Source organism: Aythya marila (genome assembly GCF_965140915.1).
Source record: "Aythya marila genome assembly, chromosome: Z".
In the NCBI taxonomy this organism is placed as follows: domain Eukaryota; kingdom Metazoa; phylum Chordata; class Aves; order Anseriformes; family Anatidae; genus Aythya; species Aythya marila.
Window position 1 is genome coordinate 28111309 of NC_139080.1, and position 22974 is coordinate 28134282.

A 22974-nucleotide genomic window follows, 5' to 3' on the forward strand; every position below is an offset into this window, starting at 1 on the left:
GCTGTTTATTGTCCCTGCCAGTGCTTCCCAATCCCGTTTGCCTGTTCTCTGACAATTTCACAAAACATTGGGTACAGTAGCTGCTCTGGCAGTACCACCAGTCAGCAGCACCTCGCTGCCCTTGGAGGCTGGCCTTGCAGCTCCTCACCCTGCCCAGCTGCTGGTGTCCTACCTCCTTCTGGCCAGGTTGCAGGAGCGAGACCAAAGTGGAGTGAGAACATTTGAAAATGCAGTGGAGTTCAGAGGATGCACGCCTTTATGACAGATTCTAGGGCTGAAATGTGGTGGTGAGTGAGGAAGCAATCATTAGGATCACAGTCTGGGATGCTTGTGTCTGTGACTGGAGGATGGGGAGATGGGGAATGAAAGCATGCTTCCTTCCAGTGTGTTGTATGCAAGACCCCCCAGCATCTGCTGACATCCAAGCAAGCCAGGTCTGGAAAATCACGATGTGTTACAAACTGCATTTTCTTTGCTTTATCTTGATTTTGTGCTCACTTCACTCACACTTGGTTTGATGGCTTTTTTCACCTCTTGACTGGAAAGACCTTCCTACTTCTATTTCTAAAGACATGACTAGACTTCACGGCCTTGTATGCAGTAGGTCTGTTAGTTGCAGGAATTCAAACAATGACAGGCTTTAATAATAAGCTGAAGCAACAGTATTGACAAAATTTTATTGGATCAGATAGTGTAAAAAGTCCATCTATTAACATCTCATCTGATAGTAATCCAACGAGCTAAAAATATGTAAACTTGCATGACAGAATTCCTTCCCCCCCCCTTTTTTTTTTCAGAAACAAACAAAAAAAAGTGCTGAAATAATAGATGAAACAGAATACTTGATGACTTTTGCTTCTCATATGATGAAGTAGGCTGATGATAATTCAGTTCATGCAAAAAAAAAAAATGAAAACTTCTAATGATCTAAATGTTTGGGATGTAGCTGCTGAACATACTAGCAGCCATGGAAACCGTCTGTCATGGTTTTGACTGGGATAGAGTTAGTTTTCTTTATAGAGGCTTGTATGGTGCTATGGTTTGGATTTTTCATGAAAACAATGTTGATAACACACTGATGTTTTAGTTGTTGAGGAGCAGTGGTTACACAGAGCCAAGGACTTTTCAGCTTCTCATGCTGCCCTGCCTGCAAGGAGGCTGTGGGTGCACAAGGACCTGGGAGGGCCAGGACAGTGGATCCCAACTGACCACAGGGGTGTACCACACTATATGATGTCCTGTTCGGCAATAAAAGCTGATGTGAAGAAGGAGGATGAGCAGGGACATTTGGGGTGATGCTATTTGTCTTCCATTCCAAGTGATGACCCTTGCTTCTTGGAAGTGACCGAACACCCGCCTACTGACGGGAAGTTGGGGAACCTTATCTCAACCCATGATTTCTTGCACTTTTATCCTTCCAACTCTCTCCCCCATCCCACCTGTGGAGTGTGAGTGAGCAACTGTGGTGCTCAGCTGGGAACATTTTGCTAACAGCTGTGACCATGTGCCCAGGCTGGCAGATGACCAGGGCATCGCTGCTGTTCCTGTGCGGCTCTACTGGACAGGCTGGGGCTCCAGAAGAGAAGACTCAAGTCAGAAGGATGGAGACCTGTGGGTGAGCCCACATGGGAGACGTACACCCCAAAGCATCTCTGGCCATGGAGGAGCCTGCTCTGGAGCAAGTGAACCTTTAGGCATCTGTGGCTGTGGCGATGTCTGTGCCACAGCAGGTGCACCTTGCAGTGTCCATGCCCATGGATAAGGCCATGACAAAAGGCACCTCAAAGTGTCTGTGGCCGTGGGTGAGACCACAACACAGGAGGTGTCTGAAGGGGCCCCTGAAGGTCCCATGTCACCGTGCCAGCGCAGGTACACCTTGAGCTGTGGCTGTGGCTGTGGATATGTCCATGCCACTGCAGGCAGGGAACAGTGGCTGTGGACAAGGCCATGATGCAGCGGGTAGGCCTCTGAAGAATCTGTGGCTCCTGGGTAAGGCCATGATGGAGCAGGTGCACCTCTAAGGGACTGTGGGCAGTGGACAAGCCCAGGCTGGAGCAGGGGCGAGGGAAGGTGTTCATTGCAATGTCAAACCCTATGGCTTGGTCCAAAAGCACAAAGCGTAGAGATTGTAATGGATATGCCTTCAAACTGCTGTAACCCATGATTTGAGCTGCATTTTATAGGGAGAGCTATAGGAGGAAACCTCTGCTGCTAGCCAGGCAAGGGGCAAAGGGAGGAGCTCATTGCAATATGGAACCCTGCAGCCTGGTCGGAGGGGACCAAGGGTGGAGATTTTGATGGATATATCTTAAAATTTTTGTAACCCGTTCAACCCGATATGAGTCACACGTTATAGGAAGTCCTATAGCAGGAACCACTCAAACCAATGGAGGATGTCTCACAAGAAGCAGTGCAAGTGCAGCAGTGACCCAACCTGAGCTGGCCTTGGTGTCCAGTAACTCCATGCAGCACACCACCTCTCCTGTCCTGAGCAGCCACCACAACAGGTAGAATCTAAGTCATGGACTGAAAAAACTCAGTGGACATTTTATGAAAATTTTAAGGGCATTTCATGGGGGTCGTCCACAGACTAAGTGAACAATATCTGTGTATTAATTGAAGGGAGGTGATTAATTAAAAGGTGTGGTACTTAGCTGCCTGCTGGGGTTAAACCACAACACCCTAGTTTTGTGTTTCTCTTCAGGTGCTTTTTCCCACATGTGACAAATTATTTTTGAATTATCCTTTTGTCCTTGTTCACAAGAAAAAAAAAAAAAAAAAAAAAGAAAAAAAAAGTGGAAACTGCAAAATTAAGAGTTGTGTGAGATTGAGATGTTATATGCATTACTGCCACCTCAATTTGTGTGGCCAAATTTGGCAATCAAAGAAGGTACCACGTGAGCTGTTAAGATAAAGCCTATACTATTTTTATAGCATAAAAGTTGAGGTAATGATTTCTTCTTGAATAGTTAGCAGTTCTGAAGATACAGCTAGTAATAGAACCATGGTCCTGTCGTCAAACAAAAAAACAAACAACAGAACCAACACCCCAAGCCCAATTAACCATACACTGCAGTAAAGGAAGAGTGAGAAAGTCCTATTCCTTCAATTGGGCCTGCAGTGAACAGAAAGATGGGTGTGAAACCTATTTATTGCCAAAACTTTTGTCCTGCTGTCTCTACATCCAGACAATGTACAGAATGGTTAAGGGAGCTACTTGCTTATTTTTCATTGCTTACTTTTCTCCTCCTTTGCTTGTAAGCTGCTAGAAACAGACTCATAGTTAGAAAACACATAGCACTTCATGAACGCTTTAGAAATTAAACAGCGAAAAGGATGGTTATGGTTTTCAGAAGCAATATTTTGAGAAACAAGAGACCTGACTTCTGTGGACAAGTAGCTCTTCTAATGACAGGCAATCTATAATGCAGGTTTAAGCTACCTGAAAACAATTGCACATGATAGCAGTGACCTTCTACTGGTGAAAAACTGCAAATGGAGTTTTTTCTCCACTACTCCTTTTACAGAGGGGTTAGAATGCAGCTGAGCTGAGAGAGACTATCTCAACATGTGTGAAGAGGACATAAGTAATGTCTCCTGTCTGTTCTGCAGTGAGTCTGGACAGCACGGAAAATGCACAAACTGGTGTTTATTTCATGGCATCTTAAGAAGAATGTGTTTTTTATTAATATCTAAACTAAATTTCTGAAAAAAAAAAAAAAAGCAAATAAGAGAAAATAAAGTTATTTATATACCAGTTTTGAGTAATATATTAAAAAAAAAAAAAAAAAAAAAAAAAGTAATCTAGAGAGGCCAGGATACTAAAGTAAATATTTCAGCTCATTTCTGATGCATAGCTTTCAAAGGTGCTGAGGCCCTTGACTCCAACTAGAGTAGGTAAGAAATGCATGTGAAGTGCTCCAAGAAAAATCAAGCATTGGGTGTTTTGTGTCAATTGTGTGTTTATTTTATCTCAAATTAAGCTCTCAAAAAATAGGCTTATCAATTAAAATTGCATGGGTCTATTAAAAAATGTTTAATTGTTCTTGATTTTTCACTGTTGACACAATGAGATTGCAAATGGCCTGTCAGAGTGCAGGTTGCACATCTGGAGTTTCTTGCATGTTAGTAAAATATCTATTAAACCCACAGCTGGGTTGAGCACTGGAAACAGTTTGGAAGGAGTGATCAAGTTTCAACAGACATGCACAAGTGCGCAGAAATAAGGCAGTGCAAAGCATTATCTTGCCTCGTCCAGTATCTCTGACACTCAACAGTTTTCTTGAGACCAACACACATGCCGGATCACTGTTATGAGTGATTTGTAACCAAGTGATAACTAAGTTGAAATTACAAGTAGGTAAGTGGCGCTAGCTTTATCTTGGTGACGTAAAGAAAGGATGGGTGTGGTGGGTAAGTTCTGTCCAAAAAAGTTTCTAATGTATTCTTCCTAAAGCAATTGTTTTCCAGTTAATAAGTGTATTAATAGTAGATTTCAATATTTTATTTCTAAGTTTTTCAAACCTTTCTCCAAGATCTCATTTTGCTGTAGATCTTTGCATGTTTTTCCCCTAAACATGTCTGTATTTGTTTCCATTTTCAAATTTAGTTTTAATAAAGTTTTATTCTTTTTATTCTTCCATTCCTTGCTTCAGTTGACTTATGCTGTTTACCTGTAGATACCCTTCAGCTCACTGGGAATGGAGAAACAAGCTGTGACTGCCTTTCAACAACTGAATCCTAACATTGTTGTCTCCAAGGCAATGATTTAATAAAGACTGCCTAAACTGAATTGCCTCTTCTACCCAGAATTCATTTACAGAAACCATTTCTGGCTTCTGTTTCCCCTTTCAATGAAGCTCAAGTTCTGCTTATTGCAGAAGCAGTGAAATCTGCACCAAGGCCAAGAGAAGCATACCAGTCAGGAAACATCGCTTTGCAACACAACCACAAGATACTTACTAAAAATGGCTGTCTAAAAGAGTCAAGCTGCAAGTGAAGGTAAAAAGTACAGTAGTGGTGCCTGCTTAGAGCCAAACTTATTGGTAGTTGTAGGTTTTCCTTACTAGTCAAGTACTTAAGGGGTAAGAGGGTGATATATCCAGGGTGCATGTGTGTATCGGCAAAATATCATCACAGGTCAAGAAGTGACATCTATTCACATCTTAATCCTTGGTTTCACAGACTTTAAAACTGTGTTTCATTGTGGTGAGGTGTGCTCCTCCTTGTAGATGTGGCTTGTGGCTTGCATGTATTCAATAACCAGGTATTGACCTTCATGTGCTTCCAACCTTGCGACCTCCACCTGTCTGAACCCTTCCATCACCGTTCTGGGGGGACGGAGAAGCGACCCCAGCTATTCCCACGCATGCAAAGGGCAGTGTGTGGGTGTGCAACACCAACACCACGGCTCCACAGTGACAGGGGCTGGGGGTGTTGGCAGGGATGCTCAACACCTTCCACAGGTCTTCGCCTGCAGGTGCGAGGCGAATTCTCCACGGCAAATTCTCCCGGTCCAGTTCCTGCTTTCTCCACTGATCCCCTCCGGATCCTTCGGAAGGATCCGGGAGGGAGCAGGGTCGGGAGCGGGGGCTGCGGGGCGCGGCGGGGTCGCCGGAGCCCCCCGTCCCGGGGGAGCGGGGCGAGAAGCCGTCGGTGCGGAGCGGCAGAGCCCTCCCACTGGGGCCGATTTCGGTAAGGAAGGTAAACGCGGAAGTTGCCACCCAAGAGCTGTCAGACGGCCGCCGGCTCCGTAGCCCGCAGCATGCAATAAGTAGTAGCATTAATAACAATAATAATAATAAGTAATAACACAGGCGCCCGACGTGCGTGCAGCCGGCTTCTGCCCTCCTCGGCGGCCGCATGGCGACTCTGCCCGCCGCAGAGAGGAGGGCGTTTGCCCTGAAAATCAACAGGTGAGAGAGAGACCCCCGCGGTGGGACGGGACGGGACGGGACGGGGCGGGTCGCAGCCCCCCGGCCGCGGAGCCGCCTGCCCGCCGCTGGCAGCCGGGCTCTGCCGCCGCCCCCGAGCCTGCCGAGGGCAGGTGGGGGCTCCTCTTCTTCCTCCCTCTCCTTCTCCTCTTTCTCCTCCTTCTCCTCTCCGCACGCAGCGGCAAAAAGATCTGAGGCTGAAAGCGTCGCACCTGGCAAAAGGAGGGTTTATGTAGGGCGTCCGTACTGCGGTAGTATCCCCCCGTGCGCTTTTTTTTTTTTTTTTTTTTCCCTCTTACCCTTTCATCTATGAAAAGAAAAAGTCCTTCTGATTAGAAATAAATGTATCTTTCTCTCCCCCGTTGAATCGAGTGGGTGAGTTAGCTGTTGAACACCAAACTCTGAGCTTGCAGACTGCTAGACTCTGCTGTCTCTTCCCAGGGAAGTGGTGACTCTCAGCTGGTCTCTGCTCTGCAGCAGCAGTAGGAAAGCAAGACAATTATTTTCACACTGTTAAAGGGAAACACGGGCCAGCTTTTCAAGAGCATTGTTGTTTGAGACAAAATCTCTGTTTCCAGGGTGTTGATGTAAGTACAAGGTAACTGAGTTTGCTGACACGTAAAAGAGCAAATAGCACAATGGTAATACATGTATAAACTGAGGATAAGGCCAATCTCTGAGCCAGAGAGAAAAGTATGCATAGAAATTCCACCTCCCCGGCAATTTATTGGAAGACTTGGGTTTTCAGTTACAGAGGATAAAATTAGCTCCACTGCGATATGCCTTTCCCATGGCAGAGTACACATCAGTGTACCTTTCCTTGTCCCTTGAGAATTCATTTTAAATTTATGGGGAACATACACAAGGGTGAGATATCATATTGAGAAGCCATCAGATGAGTGGTTCCCTGCAGGGTCCTGCCATGTTTTCTGATCATTTGGAAGCTTGTTTGAATATACTGTAACTGGCTTGGATTTAGAGGGCTTGGATTATTTTTTTTCTTCCTATTTTTAGGGTCAGCTTTCTGGCAGCTTTTCCCAGCTGTGGTGATGGTCACTGTATGTCTGTGTGACTAAAGCCTTGCAAAGGAGTGCAGTACTACCAATTAATCTGGCATTGTTTTACAAGAGCTGACAAAAGTTTCACTAGTAAGAACTGTTGTTAAATTAAACCATTTGGATTTTATTTTTATTTATTTTTATTTTGATCTGATAGCAAAATATTCAGTATTTTTGGTAGTAAGTCAAATGCTCAAATATGTTACTCATCATGTTCTGGCTGCAATTCCATTTTAACAACCTGCATGTTTATTTGGCAAGAAAGAATGTTCTCTTTTACACTTTGGTAGGAATTATGTGTATTTGCTAGCAGAACATCATGTTTCCCTTTCTTCAGAAGGACCAGGCCATTTTTGCATGACCCTTGGTTTGTTTTACTGACAGTAGAGTAGTATGTTTCACAAGAAGCTCTTTTTTTTTTTTTTTTTTTTTTTTTAATCTTCAAAATAAGAGGAATATAAAGTCACTGTCTAAATAATTTACTTGTCTGTGCACAAAAGGCTGTTCTACAGCTATAAAATTGTGTTCCCCTTTCTTCAGAGTTCCTGAGCTTACTTCTTCAAAATACAACTCTTAATGAAAGTTGGTCATTACTGGCAAGGCATCATTTACAAGAGCTATTACATTGTCTGTATAATTACTCTCCATCCACTACCAATACATATGCAAGCTCTTCTCTTTCTTGCTCTTTCTCTCACCAGTGGCTTGACTAAGCTATACAGTTTTCAGCAAGGACCAGTAGAGTTTTACTGGTTCCTAAGTACAACAACACTGGCTGTCTCCATGATCTTATGGGTGAGCCTTTTGTGTTTGTGGAAAGCATGATAGATATGCAACCATCTTACAAGCTGTGCTGACCAAAGTTCTGTAAAAAAAATAGCACTGGCATAATCCAAAATGTTGTGTTAGTGCTCTGGTGTCATGATTTAAAGTTAGCATGAGTCCTTGATCATGTGCAATGGGGGTTGCAGCTGCTTCAGGAATGACTATTACATGACAAGCATCACAATTGCTTAAAATAAGGTCAAACTTTAAAATCAGGCTTTAAAATAAGTACGGATTTGTAGGCTGCATATGCAACCTACATAACCCACATAACCACATCTTCCTATAATTTTATTTTTCCTTCCACCCATCCTGTGTTTGTTGCCCCAACCTGTTGCTTCCTGCCTTTTTTAATCCTGCAAAGACTTGCACATGTGTTTTTAATGCACGCATGTGTGAGTAGTTCCTTCTGTTTTAATGGGATAACTTTTATATATAACAATGTTCATCTTATATGCAGAGTGAAGGAGCAAGCCCTTAAATTAGTGTCCCTCATGCTAGGCAACATTCTTAAAACCTACTTGTGTACTACCTAGAGCTGAGTGGCTGAAAACTGAGCAAGACCACAGAAAACATCCTATTCAAATAATATTTATTACTGTTACATGAGAAATTAAATTTGTTTACAACTTAGACTTCATTTCAAAGAATGTATAAAGGTATCACTTAAAAGAAAATAAGCTATATGTGTCTTTCCAAATGGCTTCCTGCACAAGGCAAAGGAAGGGGAATAAAACCCTCCTAATTGTGCACTACTGGGAGATGTTTTTGGTGCTGTCTGAGAGTGCTAGGGGTACAAAGTTTTCAGAAACCACCATGGAACATGAAAAAGTTGTTTGTCCATGCTGAATTGAGTAACTCCTAGATAATAACTTAAAGGTACCTGGACTGCATGTTGTAAATGTTTCTGCTTTTCAATCACAAAATTTCTAACCAGAAACCAAGAAAATTTATTTAAAAAAAATTATTAAAGTGCTGAAGAAAGCAATTCTGCTGAAGAAAGAAATCATTGGCAAAAGTGTGGGCTCTAACATGTAGCAATTGAGCAATGTATGTCTGAGAGGCAATATAAGCTGAATTTTAAGCAGCTTGCCTCAGCAGTGGGTTAGGATAAACATAACATTCATTAAAGAAATTTCTATTTTTGTTACTTTTATTTAGCTAGTATAGTTTATTATTTTATCTTCCACATAGATCTTTCAGTAGTAGTACTTTGTTTTGACTTCAAGTGAATAAAATTATGCTTTAGGCACCTACCTGAACAATCAAAACATTTCAACAGATACATTACAAAACAGAAAGCTATATCAAGAGCAGCACTACAACCCCTTAACATATCACTTAATTTCATCATGTGACCCATGCATTTAAAACCCTTGCAATAGACATGTTTCTGAACTCTCTCTGCAGACCACCGATGTTTGCATTTGTGAGTGATACAAAACATTATCAGTATTTAGTCCTACCATTTAATTTCTGTGCTCTTGAAATTGTCCAGTTGCCAAACTTTTTTTTTTTTTTTAAATTTTTTAAGAAGTATACTTAAGGATGAGTTTAGAGTTGTAGATCTATATTTAAAAATATATATAAATTAAGGCAAACCTTTGGCTCAAGAAATCCTATTAAAAATAAAATTTAAGGTTACAGTCAAAACCTTATCTCATTCTCAAATAGTACCATGAACTCTACACTAATAACAACAATACATTAAAGTTACTCCTACCTGACACAATAAAGCCAGCTTAACCTCTTGTATTGTACAGAGTCTTATCTCTGAAGGTTCAGAAGAAATTACCTTAAATGGCAAAGCCTAGTGCAGAGGGGTCAGGTACAGCACAGAATGGTTCCAGTGGCAGAACAGGCCATTTCCTACCTATTCTGACAGCAGATTTCTGTTCACTGCATCACCTTGATAGGATTGAAGCATGTATTTTTTGATTGAATTTCAATAGAACTCTTACTGAATGGATATAATAAACTGATAATTACTTAGAATAGTTTTCCAGACTTCATTGCATAGGCCGAGATATTTCTTTTCATTATTTTTTTGTTCATTTTATTTTAAATATATTCAATAAGCTGCAGAGAGATCCTCAATTCTTTTATATTCTGTATGTACAACAGGCTCATGTGGTAAGTATAAAGATGCACTTTTCAAAAACTCAGAAATTTTCCTAGTCAGCTTTTTACATAAAGTAGTGCATGATAGAAAACTCAATAAAATAACAGTATGTTAATAGTTAAGACGGGGTTTTTGCTGTAAACCTAAAACACACATTCATGGCTTCTCAACTTTTAAAAGCTACTTGTTATCTATTTCTTATCAAATATGACCTCTGAACCATTGTTTGAGCATATGTCAGAACAGTGGTAGTATTAAAAATCCTGTATTCATTTTTACTGAATCAACCTAATTCAGGAAAGACAGTCACAAGGGAAAAGCACACTTGATCAAAGTTCTGAATCCTGTTTTACTCAAATGAGTTGCACAATGGGAATCTGAGTGATGACAACTCTGATTAATAAGCCCTTGCAAGCTTATATTCAAAAGAGTTTTTTCAAACAATCAAATAGCAATCTGTCTGAATTAGTCTGAGATCCAAAGCATAAATATACATATACGTATGGCTTTTAAGAGAAGCTAAAAAAAAACTAATCTGTAATTACTATGGCAACAGATTGCTTTTTATGTACTACATGTGTGAAATAAGTGGTTTTATATTTTGTGTGGAGAATATTAAGCAGTAATAACAAATTAAAGATAAAAATGGCATGTACATAAGTTTTGTATCTTATGTGTAGCAGCTTCTTACTAACAGTTTATATTAAAATGACAGTTTACATAGACTTCCATGAAATTAAATGAGAAGATGACTTTTGAAATTGCTTTGATTTGCACATGCAGGGAGCATAAAGAACAGGCTATCATCTTGCTTCTGCATGTTAGTTTTGTTTGACAGCCTTTTAATTTGGCTATAGGAAATATCTGGGCAGTTGTCTTTAGAGGTTATCACTACACTGTTTTCACCTTTCATTAATTTTATTTTTTTTACATTTTTTCATCTGGGTTCAACATGCATTTTTTTCTCAATTGCCAGAGCATGTGTAACCTATTCCCAGTTTACAGGGTAGAGTGTGAACCGATCAAATTATCAGCTCATTTTTTTTGCAGTATCACACAATGGCTGATGTTGAAAGGGGCCTCTGGGGGTCATCTGGTCCAACCCCGCCACATTCAGGCAGGGTCAATTACAGCAGGTTGCCCAGGACCATGCCCAGACCATGGACCATGTCCTTCATCAACCTGCTGGCAATACTTTGCTTAATGCAGCCCAGAATACCACCAGCCTTCTTTGCAACAAGAACACATTGCTAGTTCGTGTTCAGCTTGGTGTCTGCTAGGACCCTCAGGTCCTTTTCTGCCAGGCTGCTTTCCAGCTGGGTGGCCACCAGCATGTTCTGACACCTGGAATTGTTCCTCCTCATGTGCAGGACTTTGCACATCTCCTTGCTGAACTTCATGAGGTTCCTGTCAGTCTATGTCTTCATCCTGTCCAGGTCACTCTGGAGGGATGGCAGCAAGACATGGAGGGTCTGGTGTACACAAAAGCAAGCCACTCCTCTCAGTTTGGTGTCATCTGCAAATCTGCTGAGGGTACACTCTGCCCCATGTGTCTTGATCATTAAAGAAGATGTTAGACAGGATTGGAAGCAGCATTGACCCCTGGGGTACACAGCTTGTTACTGGCCTCCAGCTAGACTGCAGGCCACTGAGCTTCCTCTGTGCCCAGCCGTTCAGCCAGTTCTCAAAGTACCTCACTGTCTGTTCATCCAACACGTAATTCATTGGCTTTAGACATGTTTCCTTTATACATATGAAAAACCTGATTTCTGAAGAATTACTTCTTCCCAGGAAAGGTCACTCCTTTCTTCCTGACTTACTGCAAGCTGATTTGCCCTATCTTTATTTTTATTTTTAAGTTATCATTGTTTTTGTGTCTTCTGGATTTGTATTCAGCACAAGGAATAGATTGAACATGCATCTAGAGCAGGGGTGGAGAAGAGAGATGACAGGGAAGTCTGCTCCTTCATGTGCTATTCACAAAGGCCAATCCCTGCTGTAGCCTCTGCATATAGGTTCTTTACCTCCCATCCCACTACTTCCTGGGTTCTGGACAATCTGAGTGAGCAGAAAAATTGAGGAGGACTTCTGACCACAGTTTCATCCCTGTTGTATCAGCTATGACTGCTCACTGCATGTGAAAGGCTAAGCAACATCCATTAGATGTCTCAGGTGGCTATTTCCTTTGGTATTGTATCCTGTCTCTCTTATTTGGGACATGTTTACAGGTACTCTTCCACTCCAAGGGGGAGATGTAACCTGCAGGAACAATGACCTAAATCTACCATATAGTTTAAAATATTAAAGCAGGCTTGGTAGGGATCCTGTCTATAGTAAGTAGTTCTGCAGTTAATAGAGGGAACTTCTTAATGCCTGTGTGTTTATCTTTTCATCAGCCCTGAAGATAATTCATTTGCCTTTGCTAGGAAATGAAACTTTCCAGTGAGTAGTCAAACTGGACTAAATCTACATCAGTGCACTGCTTCTAAACTTGCTTTACAGCCATACTTGAGCAAACGACAAACGTAGGTGGTGCAGTTCGGCTGGTCATTATGTGTAATATAACCAGTATCCGCTGATTTGCATATAAAATTTTTGCAATTAATAGTTGTTGCATTTAAGTGCAACTATATCAGAGCCTGTATGCATCCACACAATCAGACTGCACCTGGGAGTGAGCTGTGCTGTAGACCATGTGAGCTAGAACCTAGCTGGAGGCCACAGGAGAGACAACTGCATGTAAAGACGAACATGGTTATACAGTTTTTCTCAAATTCCGATAAACATGTTATAGACTCAGATTAGATTGCAAGCTGTCAGATTTTGTACAAGCACAGAGTTAATGAAAAGCAAACAATTTGCAAAAACACATGTGCCCATGCAACACCATGTGAATCCTTTAGAAGTACTTGGTCCTGGTGGGAACTGTGAACAGTTAGTTCTGACAGAGGTGGATTGTAAATCAGTTACAGTAGTGAGTTTGCAAAGTGATCAACATTATATACCAAGATCATGCCATAGGATATAAATTCATAGTGCTGAGATAAATGTCTATAAGTATCCATTCATTGTTTCAAAGATAAGATTATTCAGAACACTCTTATTAGATTTGACATCCTATTGTCCATTACAAAGACTAAATACACAGACCTTTCTTATGGTGCAAAAGACTACATTTCCTGCTTGGAAAAAAATAATAATAATAAAAAATAAATAAAATTATATTAAAAAAAAAAAAAAAACACCTTTTAGGAAGTAGAATAGAAAGAGTGAGAAAATGCCATTCTCCTACTTTTTGAGGATGCTAATGACTTTTGTACTTTTGTACTGTTTACCCTAAATTTTATGATTACCTTTTCTGGAGTGGTCTGCCTGCTATAGAACCAAGGTAATAGCAGCCACTTGTCAGCAAACAGCCCCTGTAGAAACAAAGCCTTTAGAGAACATTTGGCCATGCAAGCAGAATACTGTTGTTACTGCAGAGACAGATGTTATTGACAGCTGTTGTTAGCTGGAAGGTAATCTCTTCATCTGACTGGGTATACAAATTGTCTTTAAAATACAGCTATTTTCTATAACAGTTGTTGAAGACTGGATTTATATTGTACATATATCTGTGCAGTCACTAAGCCAGGCATGATAATCTGTGCTGCATGATTAGAATACTGTGGGTTTTGGTTTATCTCTGGAAGATGAGCAAGAAATGGACTTTAGGCTCTGCACAAAAGCTGCATTTAGAATCCATTTCAAAAATCTTATGTCACTCTCAGACTTCAAACATTTACATGTGTTGGAAAGTCTAAGCTGCAGTCTGAGATGAGGTTCGTTTTTTGTGGCACAGGAAATGCTAAGTTTACATACAAAAAAAGTGAAGTTGCAAAAGAGAAGCATCTTTACATCCACCAGTTTCCACATATGAACATTCCTGATTTTACCTTTCCAGGTATTTTGAATTTTCAGACATGATTTTCTGCAAAGAATAATATTTAATGTTGTATTTCATTAAAAAGAAAAAAAGAAAAAAAAAAAAAACATGAAACCTATCTTAGGCTTTATGGTCATTAAAACTATTGTACATGAGCATAGTCGAGCATCGTTTTCTTTATTTCTATTCTAACTTCATAACCTGTTTTTTAAAAAAACAAAACAAATCGAAACAAAACAGACAACTGTATTGTTTGTAGCAGCAGGTAAATTCCACTCTCTGAAAAGCGCTTACTAGATACCATACCCATCCTGAATGTTTGCTACCAAGAATGCAGTTACAGCAGAATAGATCTAGGACTAAACCAGCTGTTTAGCCAAATTCACCAAAACAAAACCACTTCAACAGCATTTTTTCTATTGACCATTGTAGAGCAATACCTGCATGTGATAGGTCATGCAGTTACCTAACTCCAATAATAATGACCTTGAGATTTTTTATAAAAGAGTTAGCACACCTGGTCCTAGTATTAATATTTTTACCTAAAGTCAAGCAATCTGGATTTGGTATGAATAAATTTTATTTCAGTAGTCACATGAGCTGAGCTTTACAATCATTATAATAACAAAATCTCATGTCCAGAACACTGTTAGAATAACATTTAAGCTTTTTCAAAGCTTGACATTTTACAGATGAATTAAGAATTGAAATGCAGTTTTCATGATGCAACATCCCAATCTGTGTGTGTGAGTGTGTATAGCATAATTTCTATAGAATTTGTACCTCTAGCAATAGCCAGCAAATACAAAAATATATTATTTTTAACATCTTTGTTGTTAATGTGCAAAATTCTTTGGACTTTTTTTATTTATAAGAGTGGGAGCAGAAGATCCGTCTTTCACTTGTATCTTAGTTATTGCTCTCTATTCTGTTGAAATCAAAATTCTCTGTTCTAAAGATGGCAGTACCTCCCCATGTACTTGAAATTGTGCCAAGTCTTTCAGGTACACAGACCTAATAGAAGATCCTTTTGTTTTCCTTTAAATTTAAAGCTGTAAGGAAAAAAATATAAATTTTATTCTAAGAAATAACTGGGGGAAAAAAAAAAAAAACACCCAAGGATTTTATTTTTGTTACTGATCTAGTGTGTTAGCTTGGTTGGGCAAGATTTGTATGTTTTTATGTGTTATCCCAGTGCCAGCTCCAATATCAATCACTGCTTTTAGGCATATTTGAGAGGCAGAAGTTAGATAACCATCAGCATTATGAGCTTCCCATCAATACTGGGTTGTAAAGAGCTTACATCTACAGTAAGACCCAGCAGCATCTTCCAGAGTGAGTTGTGGTAGCATAGGCCACAAGGAGAGGAGGAGGCTCAGGGGCGACCTTATCGCTCTTTATAGGTACCTCAAGGGAGGCTGTAGCGAGGTGGGGGTTGGCCTGTTCTCCCACCTGCCTGGTGACAGGACGAGGGGGAATGGGCTTAAGTTGAGCCAGGGGAGTTTTAGGTTAGATGTTAGGAAGAACTTCTTCACTGAAAGGGTTGTGAGGCACTGGAACAGGCTGCCCAGGGAAGTGGTGGAGTCACCATCCCTGGAAGTCTTTAAAAGACGTTTAGATGTAGAGCTTAGGGAAATGGTTTAGTGGGGACTGTTAGCGTTAGGTCAGAGGTTGGACTAGATGACCTTGAGGTCTCTTCCAACCTAGAAATTCTGTGATTCTGTGAGAGGAGTTGAAGATGCCAGTCTAACAATATCAGCATAAGTCCCACATTATGCCATTAGCAACATCACAGCAGGGCTCTGCTGCTTCCTCATGAACCAAATGAAAGGTCACCCACAGAAAGGTCACACCAAAGTTCTACAAATCAGTATTCTTAGGAAATGAGGGGCCAAAATATTAACTTATTAACTTTTTTTTTTTTTTTTTTAGTTTGGTGTTGTTTTCATTATCTCTTCCACTGGCTTGTGAAATAATTACATTATTGCAGTATGAAAGACTCATCTGTAATATGTTGTGAATTTGATTTGAAGTACGTCATGAAAGATACAAAATACACATTCTTTCCTTCTTGATAAAAATTACAATCTTGGTCTTGGAAAGAAAAGAAGTGACAAAATAACCAACCCTGTCATAAAAAAAATGGAAATTTCCCCAAGAATAACTTTAAAGTGCTCTGTAAAGTGCTCTGTATAATTATCTTTAATATCTGACATTCTTTCACTTACTATTAATAATTGTTATTTAGGAGGAAAGTGGAAACAAAGCATGGCAACTAGTATGATTATGGGTTTCTATAAAATTATGAGTATTACAGTAGCACTTTTGTAATGAAGTCTTTGTGAAGCTCAGGTAATATGCATGAGCTGAAAGATAAATCCTTACATTTATGCCATAATCAGCTTGTTTTGAGTTGGTAGAACTGTGTAGAACAAATGAAAATCCAGAAGGACACGCTGATGCTGTTCCATTACATTTCAGTCACAGTATAAAAGCTAGCACATGTGATCACTAATGTTTCTGAAATTGCCCTTTTTGTTGTAGATGATCCAGGATTTTGGAAGCCATTTAAACAGTTCAGCAAAGAACAAACGTATAAACAAAAAACTAAGCACAGCCACAAAGTATTGCCCAGGAATACCCACACAGTCTTCTGTAGAGATCAGGGGACACTTGTTAGAACGCTGTTCTTCAGCCCTCTCAGTTGAAATGGCTATTTAGAGAAGCCCTAATGTGAGCTTTAGCACACACAGAAAGTTCTCTTGAGACAACCATGGAAAATTATCCTTAGATGAATTGAGGTTAATCCCTTCAGAATGAAAGATTTGTGTACATAATGCAGAATGCCATCAGATTTTAAGCCAATGAGTACATTTAAAAAAAAAAAAAAAAAAAAGTTTCCATGCAGATTTATCTTCTGTTAGCATTGCTAATTAGCATCATGTGAAATATTCATTAAAAATTTTGTATTGAGTATATAAACTCTCATGATCAGTTTAAACCTATACTAAAATGAACAGGTAAGATTAATTTATATACCTTGCTTTCCAGGAGGTACCAGTATACTGTCACATGAAACGTTACACCTACAAACACTCCAATTGCAATAGGCAACCAGTCAACAATGTACAATCTTTTCTCAAATGTTATATTTTGCATATTATCCACAGAACATCGTGATTAAAATGCACATAAAAGCGTGGTTCATCAGGGCCACATCCTAAGTCTTCTGTTTCTTTGTATGGCAAGAAAATATGGTTGTCCTTTTTCTCCACTGCTAGGATTAGAAAATATTTATTATTAGTAGAGTATTATTATTGTTTGTATGCTTATGTCTATCTCTTCCTGAGGGAGAAACAGCAAAGCCAAGCTGCAGTGAAAAATCTTCACTGAATGAATGGCATACATGACCCGGGACAAAAATAAAAAGTGACCTCTTGCCTGTTTTTCAGTGTAACAAGCTGCCAGTGTAATGAAGTCAATTTCCTCTCCTAGACTTCTCTCTTCGTTCCTGCACCATCTCTTTTGGGAAGATTGTGGTTAAACTTCAGCCAAATTGAATAGGATCGTTATTGCCTTAGTTGATACACACTTAATGCGGTAGACCCCTAAGAAAGAGCATGCTGAAGGATGCACAGCCTACCTGAGTCACCAATTAGCTGCTAGTTCAGATCAGCCACTGCTGTAAACAGTGAGTAGCAAAGCCAGCCTCTGGTGCCTTAAGGACTAATTATAAACTTAAAAGAACAGGCAGTTCCACTGGCAGCAAGAGAAGAACTTCTAAGCAAGGTTCCCATATTTGCTAGTTAAAGATCTGGATTGCTGCCCAAAAATCTCTGTGTTTGTATGTGGGAGTGGAGAAGAGGGGTAGGTATTTGATAGCTTTTTCTCTTCCAGAATTTTTGGTTCCGTGTTTTTGAGTTGTAACTAGAGAAATTGTATGTTGAAGCCTCAGAAAAAGAACAAAAGCTAGCTGAGAAGCTTCTGCACCAGCAACAGATGGAAGGGATTACTCCTCAGGGTAGCTAAGGATTAACACTTTACCTGTTAAGCCAAACTTTTCACTGTCTTACTTTATGACTCTCCCATCTATATACATTTACGTATAAATGTTTCTCCATCCTTGGAGGTTTTTCTTATAGTCCCTTTTTATTTATTTATTTTTTTTCATCTTTTCTTGATGTCATATTACGTAGGCAGCTCTTGCAGAAGACTGTTCCTCAGAATCTGCTGACAGAGATCGTCAGGGTGTTAAAATTTTCTCTTCATACCCCATTCTAGTACATAATATTTAATTTTCTTTGGATAACTGGATTGGTAGGTATATGAAGCATACTTTTAAGATTTTTTCCCATTACATACCTTCTGTTTTCCAATTAATAGATGATCTTTAAAACTATTTTCTTTGTGTTTTCTTTTCTCTGTAAATCCCTCATTCTGTGTTCAAGATTTTGTATGATATCCGTACTAGCAAAATCCTTATTGTCTCTTCTTTTAAACATGTTTCAAAGAACTACAGAACTAGCTTCCTGCATAATGTGTATTCATATCATTTTAATTATAGAAGTTACCAGTGTTCAACCACAGTATTACATGTTAGAGAGAGAAAGTATATGACAATGTTACCTTTCTTTCCCAACACCTCATCTAGGCCCAAGCACTACCCCAAACTTCCAGGTCCCCAAACCTGCAATGAGTTCTGTACTGAGACACATCTCAGAATTTGACCTACAAGTTAGATTTAATTTTAAAAACCCACAGGTACAGTCTGTTACATCAGTTGCAGTATTGGTTTAATATATTATACAAACTGTACTCTTTGCATTGGAGAGTATTTTTTCAATAAAAAGTTGAATGTTTCAACTTTTTTTTTTCAGCAATTCAGGAGAATTGCTAGAGGATTGTATCAATGAGTGAGGCAGATGCTGTCAAAAATCTGATTAAGCAGAACAGCACTGGTATATTTTTTGGGCTATCTTGTAGTCATATTTGGGTGGTTCAGAAAGTCTGGTGAGCTCCAGCTTTTTCAAGATTTGCACCAAGGAGTACTGCATCATCATTCATGAAGGGACACATCAATACAGAGTGAAGCAATGAATTCCAACTGACATTATTTTACGCCAACACTGTGGAGCAACCAAGGATTGAAAAAAAAAAAAAAAAACAGGAAAGCCTTAGGCTGCAATCATCTCCCATCTTTCTCTAGGTTTATACTGTCTTGCAACATAACATGGGACTACTGACTAACTGTGAATTCCAACATGACTTTTGTGGGGAAGAAAAAAAAAAACTCATTCAAATCTACACTTTTATTTTTCAGGTGGCTTTCTCCTAAGGAAAAAAAAAAAAAAAAGGAGTGGAGTAGAAGGGAGGGAAGAAGGAAGGAGGAGGAGGAGGAAGGGAAGAGGGGAACATGTACCAAAATGATAGCTCTGTAGAGCTGTTAGAGCTGTAGCAGCTGTTAATGCTGTTGGTGCCACTTCTGCTCTGTAAAAGGCTTGCAGCTGCTGAGCTGTTGCCTCTTGTTAGTTCTTGGTAGTCTTCACTGCAGTGCCAGTATGCTCTCATCACTGTGGCATCACCAGATAGCTTCTTCCAGTGTCCCATTACCTTTGAAGTGGGAATATTTTTCCCATTTGCTTATTAAACATTTTGTATTTTAGTTTAAGATTACTTTTTTTTTCATTAATGGACATGAATTGCTCACTGTTTTCTTTATGGTTTGCTATCCTTAACATAGTTGGGGACAACTGCTCCGTCTCCCCTCACTCATCTGTTTTGGAATCTGGACACCACTTTTTTAAGTCTTACCAGGTGGATCATCCTTTACAAAACATCAAGCATTCTCACTGCTTTCTTTTGGAGCCTTTTCAATGTGATTGCATATTCCTCTGAGGTATTCTTAGTGTGTACATCAGCTTTAACACTTTCATTGGCTTAAATACATGTAAATAGAAAAAACTTCCCCTTTTTTCTGCACTTTTAGTACTCTGTTAATAAGTGGCTTGGTCTTCTCTCTCAGATTGTCTGCAGCGTGGTTATTTATTTAGACAGTTCATCTCCCTTTTTGTATTTCTTTGTTTGATGGGCTTTCTTCTTCCTACATTTAGGGTTTTACATTTATTCTTATTGAATTTAATTGTGCTGATTAGACAGTTTCTAAATGTGAGATCATGTTAAGTATAGCCCTCTTTTTCAGTACTTACAATTTCTTCCAGTCTGATGTCATCCACAAATTTCATTACTATGTTATCTATACCATCATCTGTGTTCTTGAATAAAATAGTAGGCTGGAGATAGGCTGAAGAGAAATTACTCACTTACAGTACATTCTTTGAAATCTGTTCACAATCTTCTTCTAAACTTTTGATGACTACACCTTGAATAAGAGTGGGGGTAGTTTTTTTTTGTTTGGTTTGTTTGTTTGAATTTTTTTAACCAAGTTTGGAAACAGTTGTGTTGATTCCATCTAGACATTATGTCTTTAATTTGCTTATGGGAATGCCATGAGAGATACTAACAAGAGCCTTACTGAAACCAGTTAACTAAGAGAAAAGTATTACAAAACTTCATATGACTGCCATTTGATAAATCCATAATCATCATTATATAATTTTTCTTTTCTATACCAATAAATCACAAACTTTTCAGACCTTGGGGTTCTACACAACTTTTAGTTGCTCACTGTGCAATTCTTTGTCAGGCTAATAATAAACAGGCATTGTTATGGTGATTAATGATTAAAATTGATTTCATGGCCCGTGCTTCGATTGGAGGTTATAGTTTGGGACCTGGACCAGTTCCAGATGGTTATCAGTTGATTGCCCAGTAATTTGCTTTGCTATCTTTTTGAGTGTCAGAGACAAGCTGACTGATCCATGATTGTTTGAGTCCTCCCAAAAATGGAGAACTCAAATAATCATGAAGGGGCTCTAGAATGTCCATCTCTTCCCAGCCTGGTACTCAGGTTTTCAAAACTCTCCATGCCAATCTCTGATTGTAGCACCCACCTTTTCTCCATGTTGGGTAGCTGACTTGTACCTTGGGTTTAATGGCTCTTAGCAGCTGTGTCTTTCCTCTACTTATTCCCATTAGATCCTGCCCATCTTTTCTGTGTCAGATCAAACAAACCTGCTGTCTTCTGTAACTATTACTGTATTTCTTCTCTCATTCTTCCTTCAAAGATAAGAAAAATGTGAAATCAATCAATTAAACTACTCTTAAACTTTTTGAAATTCACCTTTATAGATTATGGGCTTATTCTTCAGTTGAAGCAATTTATTTTGCAAATTCTTTCTTTTGCATATTGGGGGGCCTCTGGAACTAATTTTGAGAAACTTGTTTCCTCTCAGTTAGCTGGGTTTGTACAGGCTTTTACCAGACAGCAAATTAGCCCCTCTGTCCACATGCAGGCTTCCTCTTTTGTGGATGAAAGTTCATACCATTTCCTTTTCAAAAATGACCCCGTAACTGGTGTAATTTTTTTTTTTTAATTTTTTTAAATTTTTTTTTCCTAGCAGCAGCTTCTGCAATACACTGTAACACAGGTTTATGAATACATCTGCTACTAGACTTTTATTTACATCAGTAACAGGTATTTCTGCATGGGATGGAAACTGACTTACTCTGTTCAAAGGAAAATAATATTTTTTAATAATCTGAGGTTTATTTTATGCTTTGTTACATACATTCATAATCAGAGATTGTCTGTAGTGGGAAGATGAAAAAAAAAATAACCTTGATATACAAATAGATTTGCTTTTCAAGACAGGGCAATAATAATGAGGAGATCTGCAGACTTCCTTACTCTCCCTCCATGGCTTCTTTCTTATATAACTATTGAATCACCTTAAAAAAAAAAAAAAAATTGTCCTTCCTGAGATTTGGGATACCAGTATTGACAAGGAATTTCTCTTCCAAATGGATCCCTTTTTTTTCTCTGTAACTCTGGCTTTGCTCTGTCTGCAGTTGCTGCTGCCTTTATAGTGTAGTCATGACCCCATTCATGCCAGGCCTTGACCTCCAAGCACCTACTCTTAGTTATTCATCTTATGCATCTATACTTTGGAAATAAGGCCAAAAATGTGAATATCTTTTGTGAGATGCCTGTCCCTTAACAAGAGTATAACTGCATTCAGCAAAATTTGTTTTTTTGTCATATGTGTGAGCAACAGCAGTAGCCAGAAACTACATGCAGCAGAATACATGTAGGTCAAGCAGTCATGGAAACCAAGAGGAGAGAACGTGCACACGAAATAAGGAGACTGTGGCATCTGGTAGTTCGAAGACACCTATGAATGCTTGCTGGATTTGGAAGAGAGTCTCATATAGAAGAGAAGGTCTTCTTGCCTCTGTGTTTTCCTGTCTGAGTGTTGGTTGTCCTGGTAGGCTGGCTGCCAGAACGTTTTTGTTCAGGGCTGGAATCTGCTTAATTGCCTCTTTTTTTTTTTAAAGTCTTGTCCTGAATATTCATGGAGAAATATATTGTAAATGTTTTGTTATCACTTCATGTCTGATTAGTCTTAAATAACATTAAATATTTATCGATTTATTTCCTCAAAGAATGAGCAAGCTACTCTGTTTTGCACTCTGGGTATATGCAACTGTATTACCACTCTGGGATTTCCAAAGAACTCAGGACTGGCCTTTTTGTTCCCATTGAAATCAATTAATTACCACTTAAGTTGTCTTTTCCTCAAATGTTCAGCTGTCACAGTTCAGAGTGTATTTTAAAATCATACTTGGGTTTCTCTTGTGTTGTTCAGAACAGATGACACTATTAGAATAAATCTGTGCTTACACTGTTCAATGAGCAGTCCTACTTTAATTTTATCCATTGGTCAGTTACTAGCTCATTAAAATATATTCCTCTCTGATGTTCATTCTTCTTTCTTTGCTCTGTTATTCTTTAATTCTTTTTTACAGAAACAAATCTGCAGGTATCACTGCCACAGGTTGCAGTCATACTTCACTTAAGGGCAAGGTAATTCTTTCTTGCTTAATCCTTCCCAGTTGCAAGGATACATAATGATATAAATGCGTTGAAAGAGAGTCAGAATATTAATTACTTAGGACTGCAAATGTTGTTGTTTGTTTGTTTGTTTGTTTGTT

At 39.2% G+C, this 22974-nt stretch overlaps 1 protein-coding gene across 2 annotated transcripts in view; it reads left to right on the top strand.

The window, feature by feature from the left end:
- The first annotated feature begins 5752 nt into the window (after window positions 1-5752).
- DOCK8 (dedicator of cytokinesis 8) overlaps window positions 5753-22974 on the top strand; it is a 96567-nt gene continuing 79345 nt past the window's right edge. The window contains exons 1-2 of one of the 2 annotated variants that reach the window (XM_082783861.1): window positions 5801-5915; window positions 22789-22846. Coding sequence is in view for 1 of the 2 variants with exons in the window: in XM_082783859.1 (XP_082639985.1) it covers window positions 5863-5915 (53 nt within the window). In the remaining variant the exon portion in view is untranslated. Of the gene's footprint in view, window positions 5916-22788; window positions 22847-22974 lie in introns of both variants that reach the window. The other variant, XM_082783859.1, reaches the window with a different exon arrangement.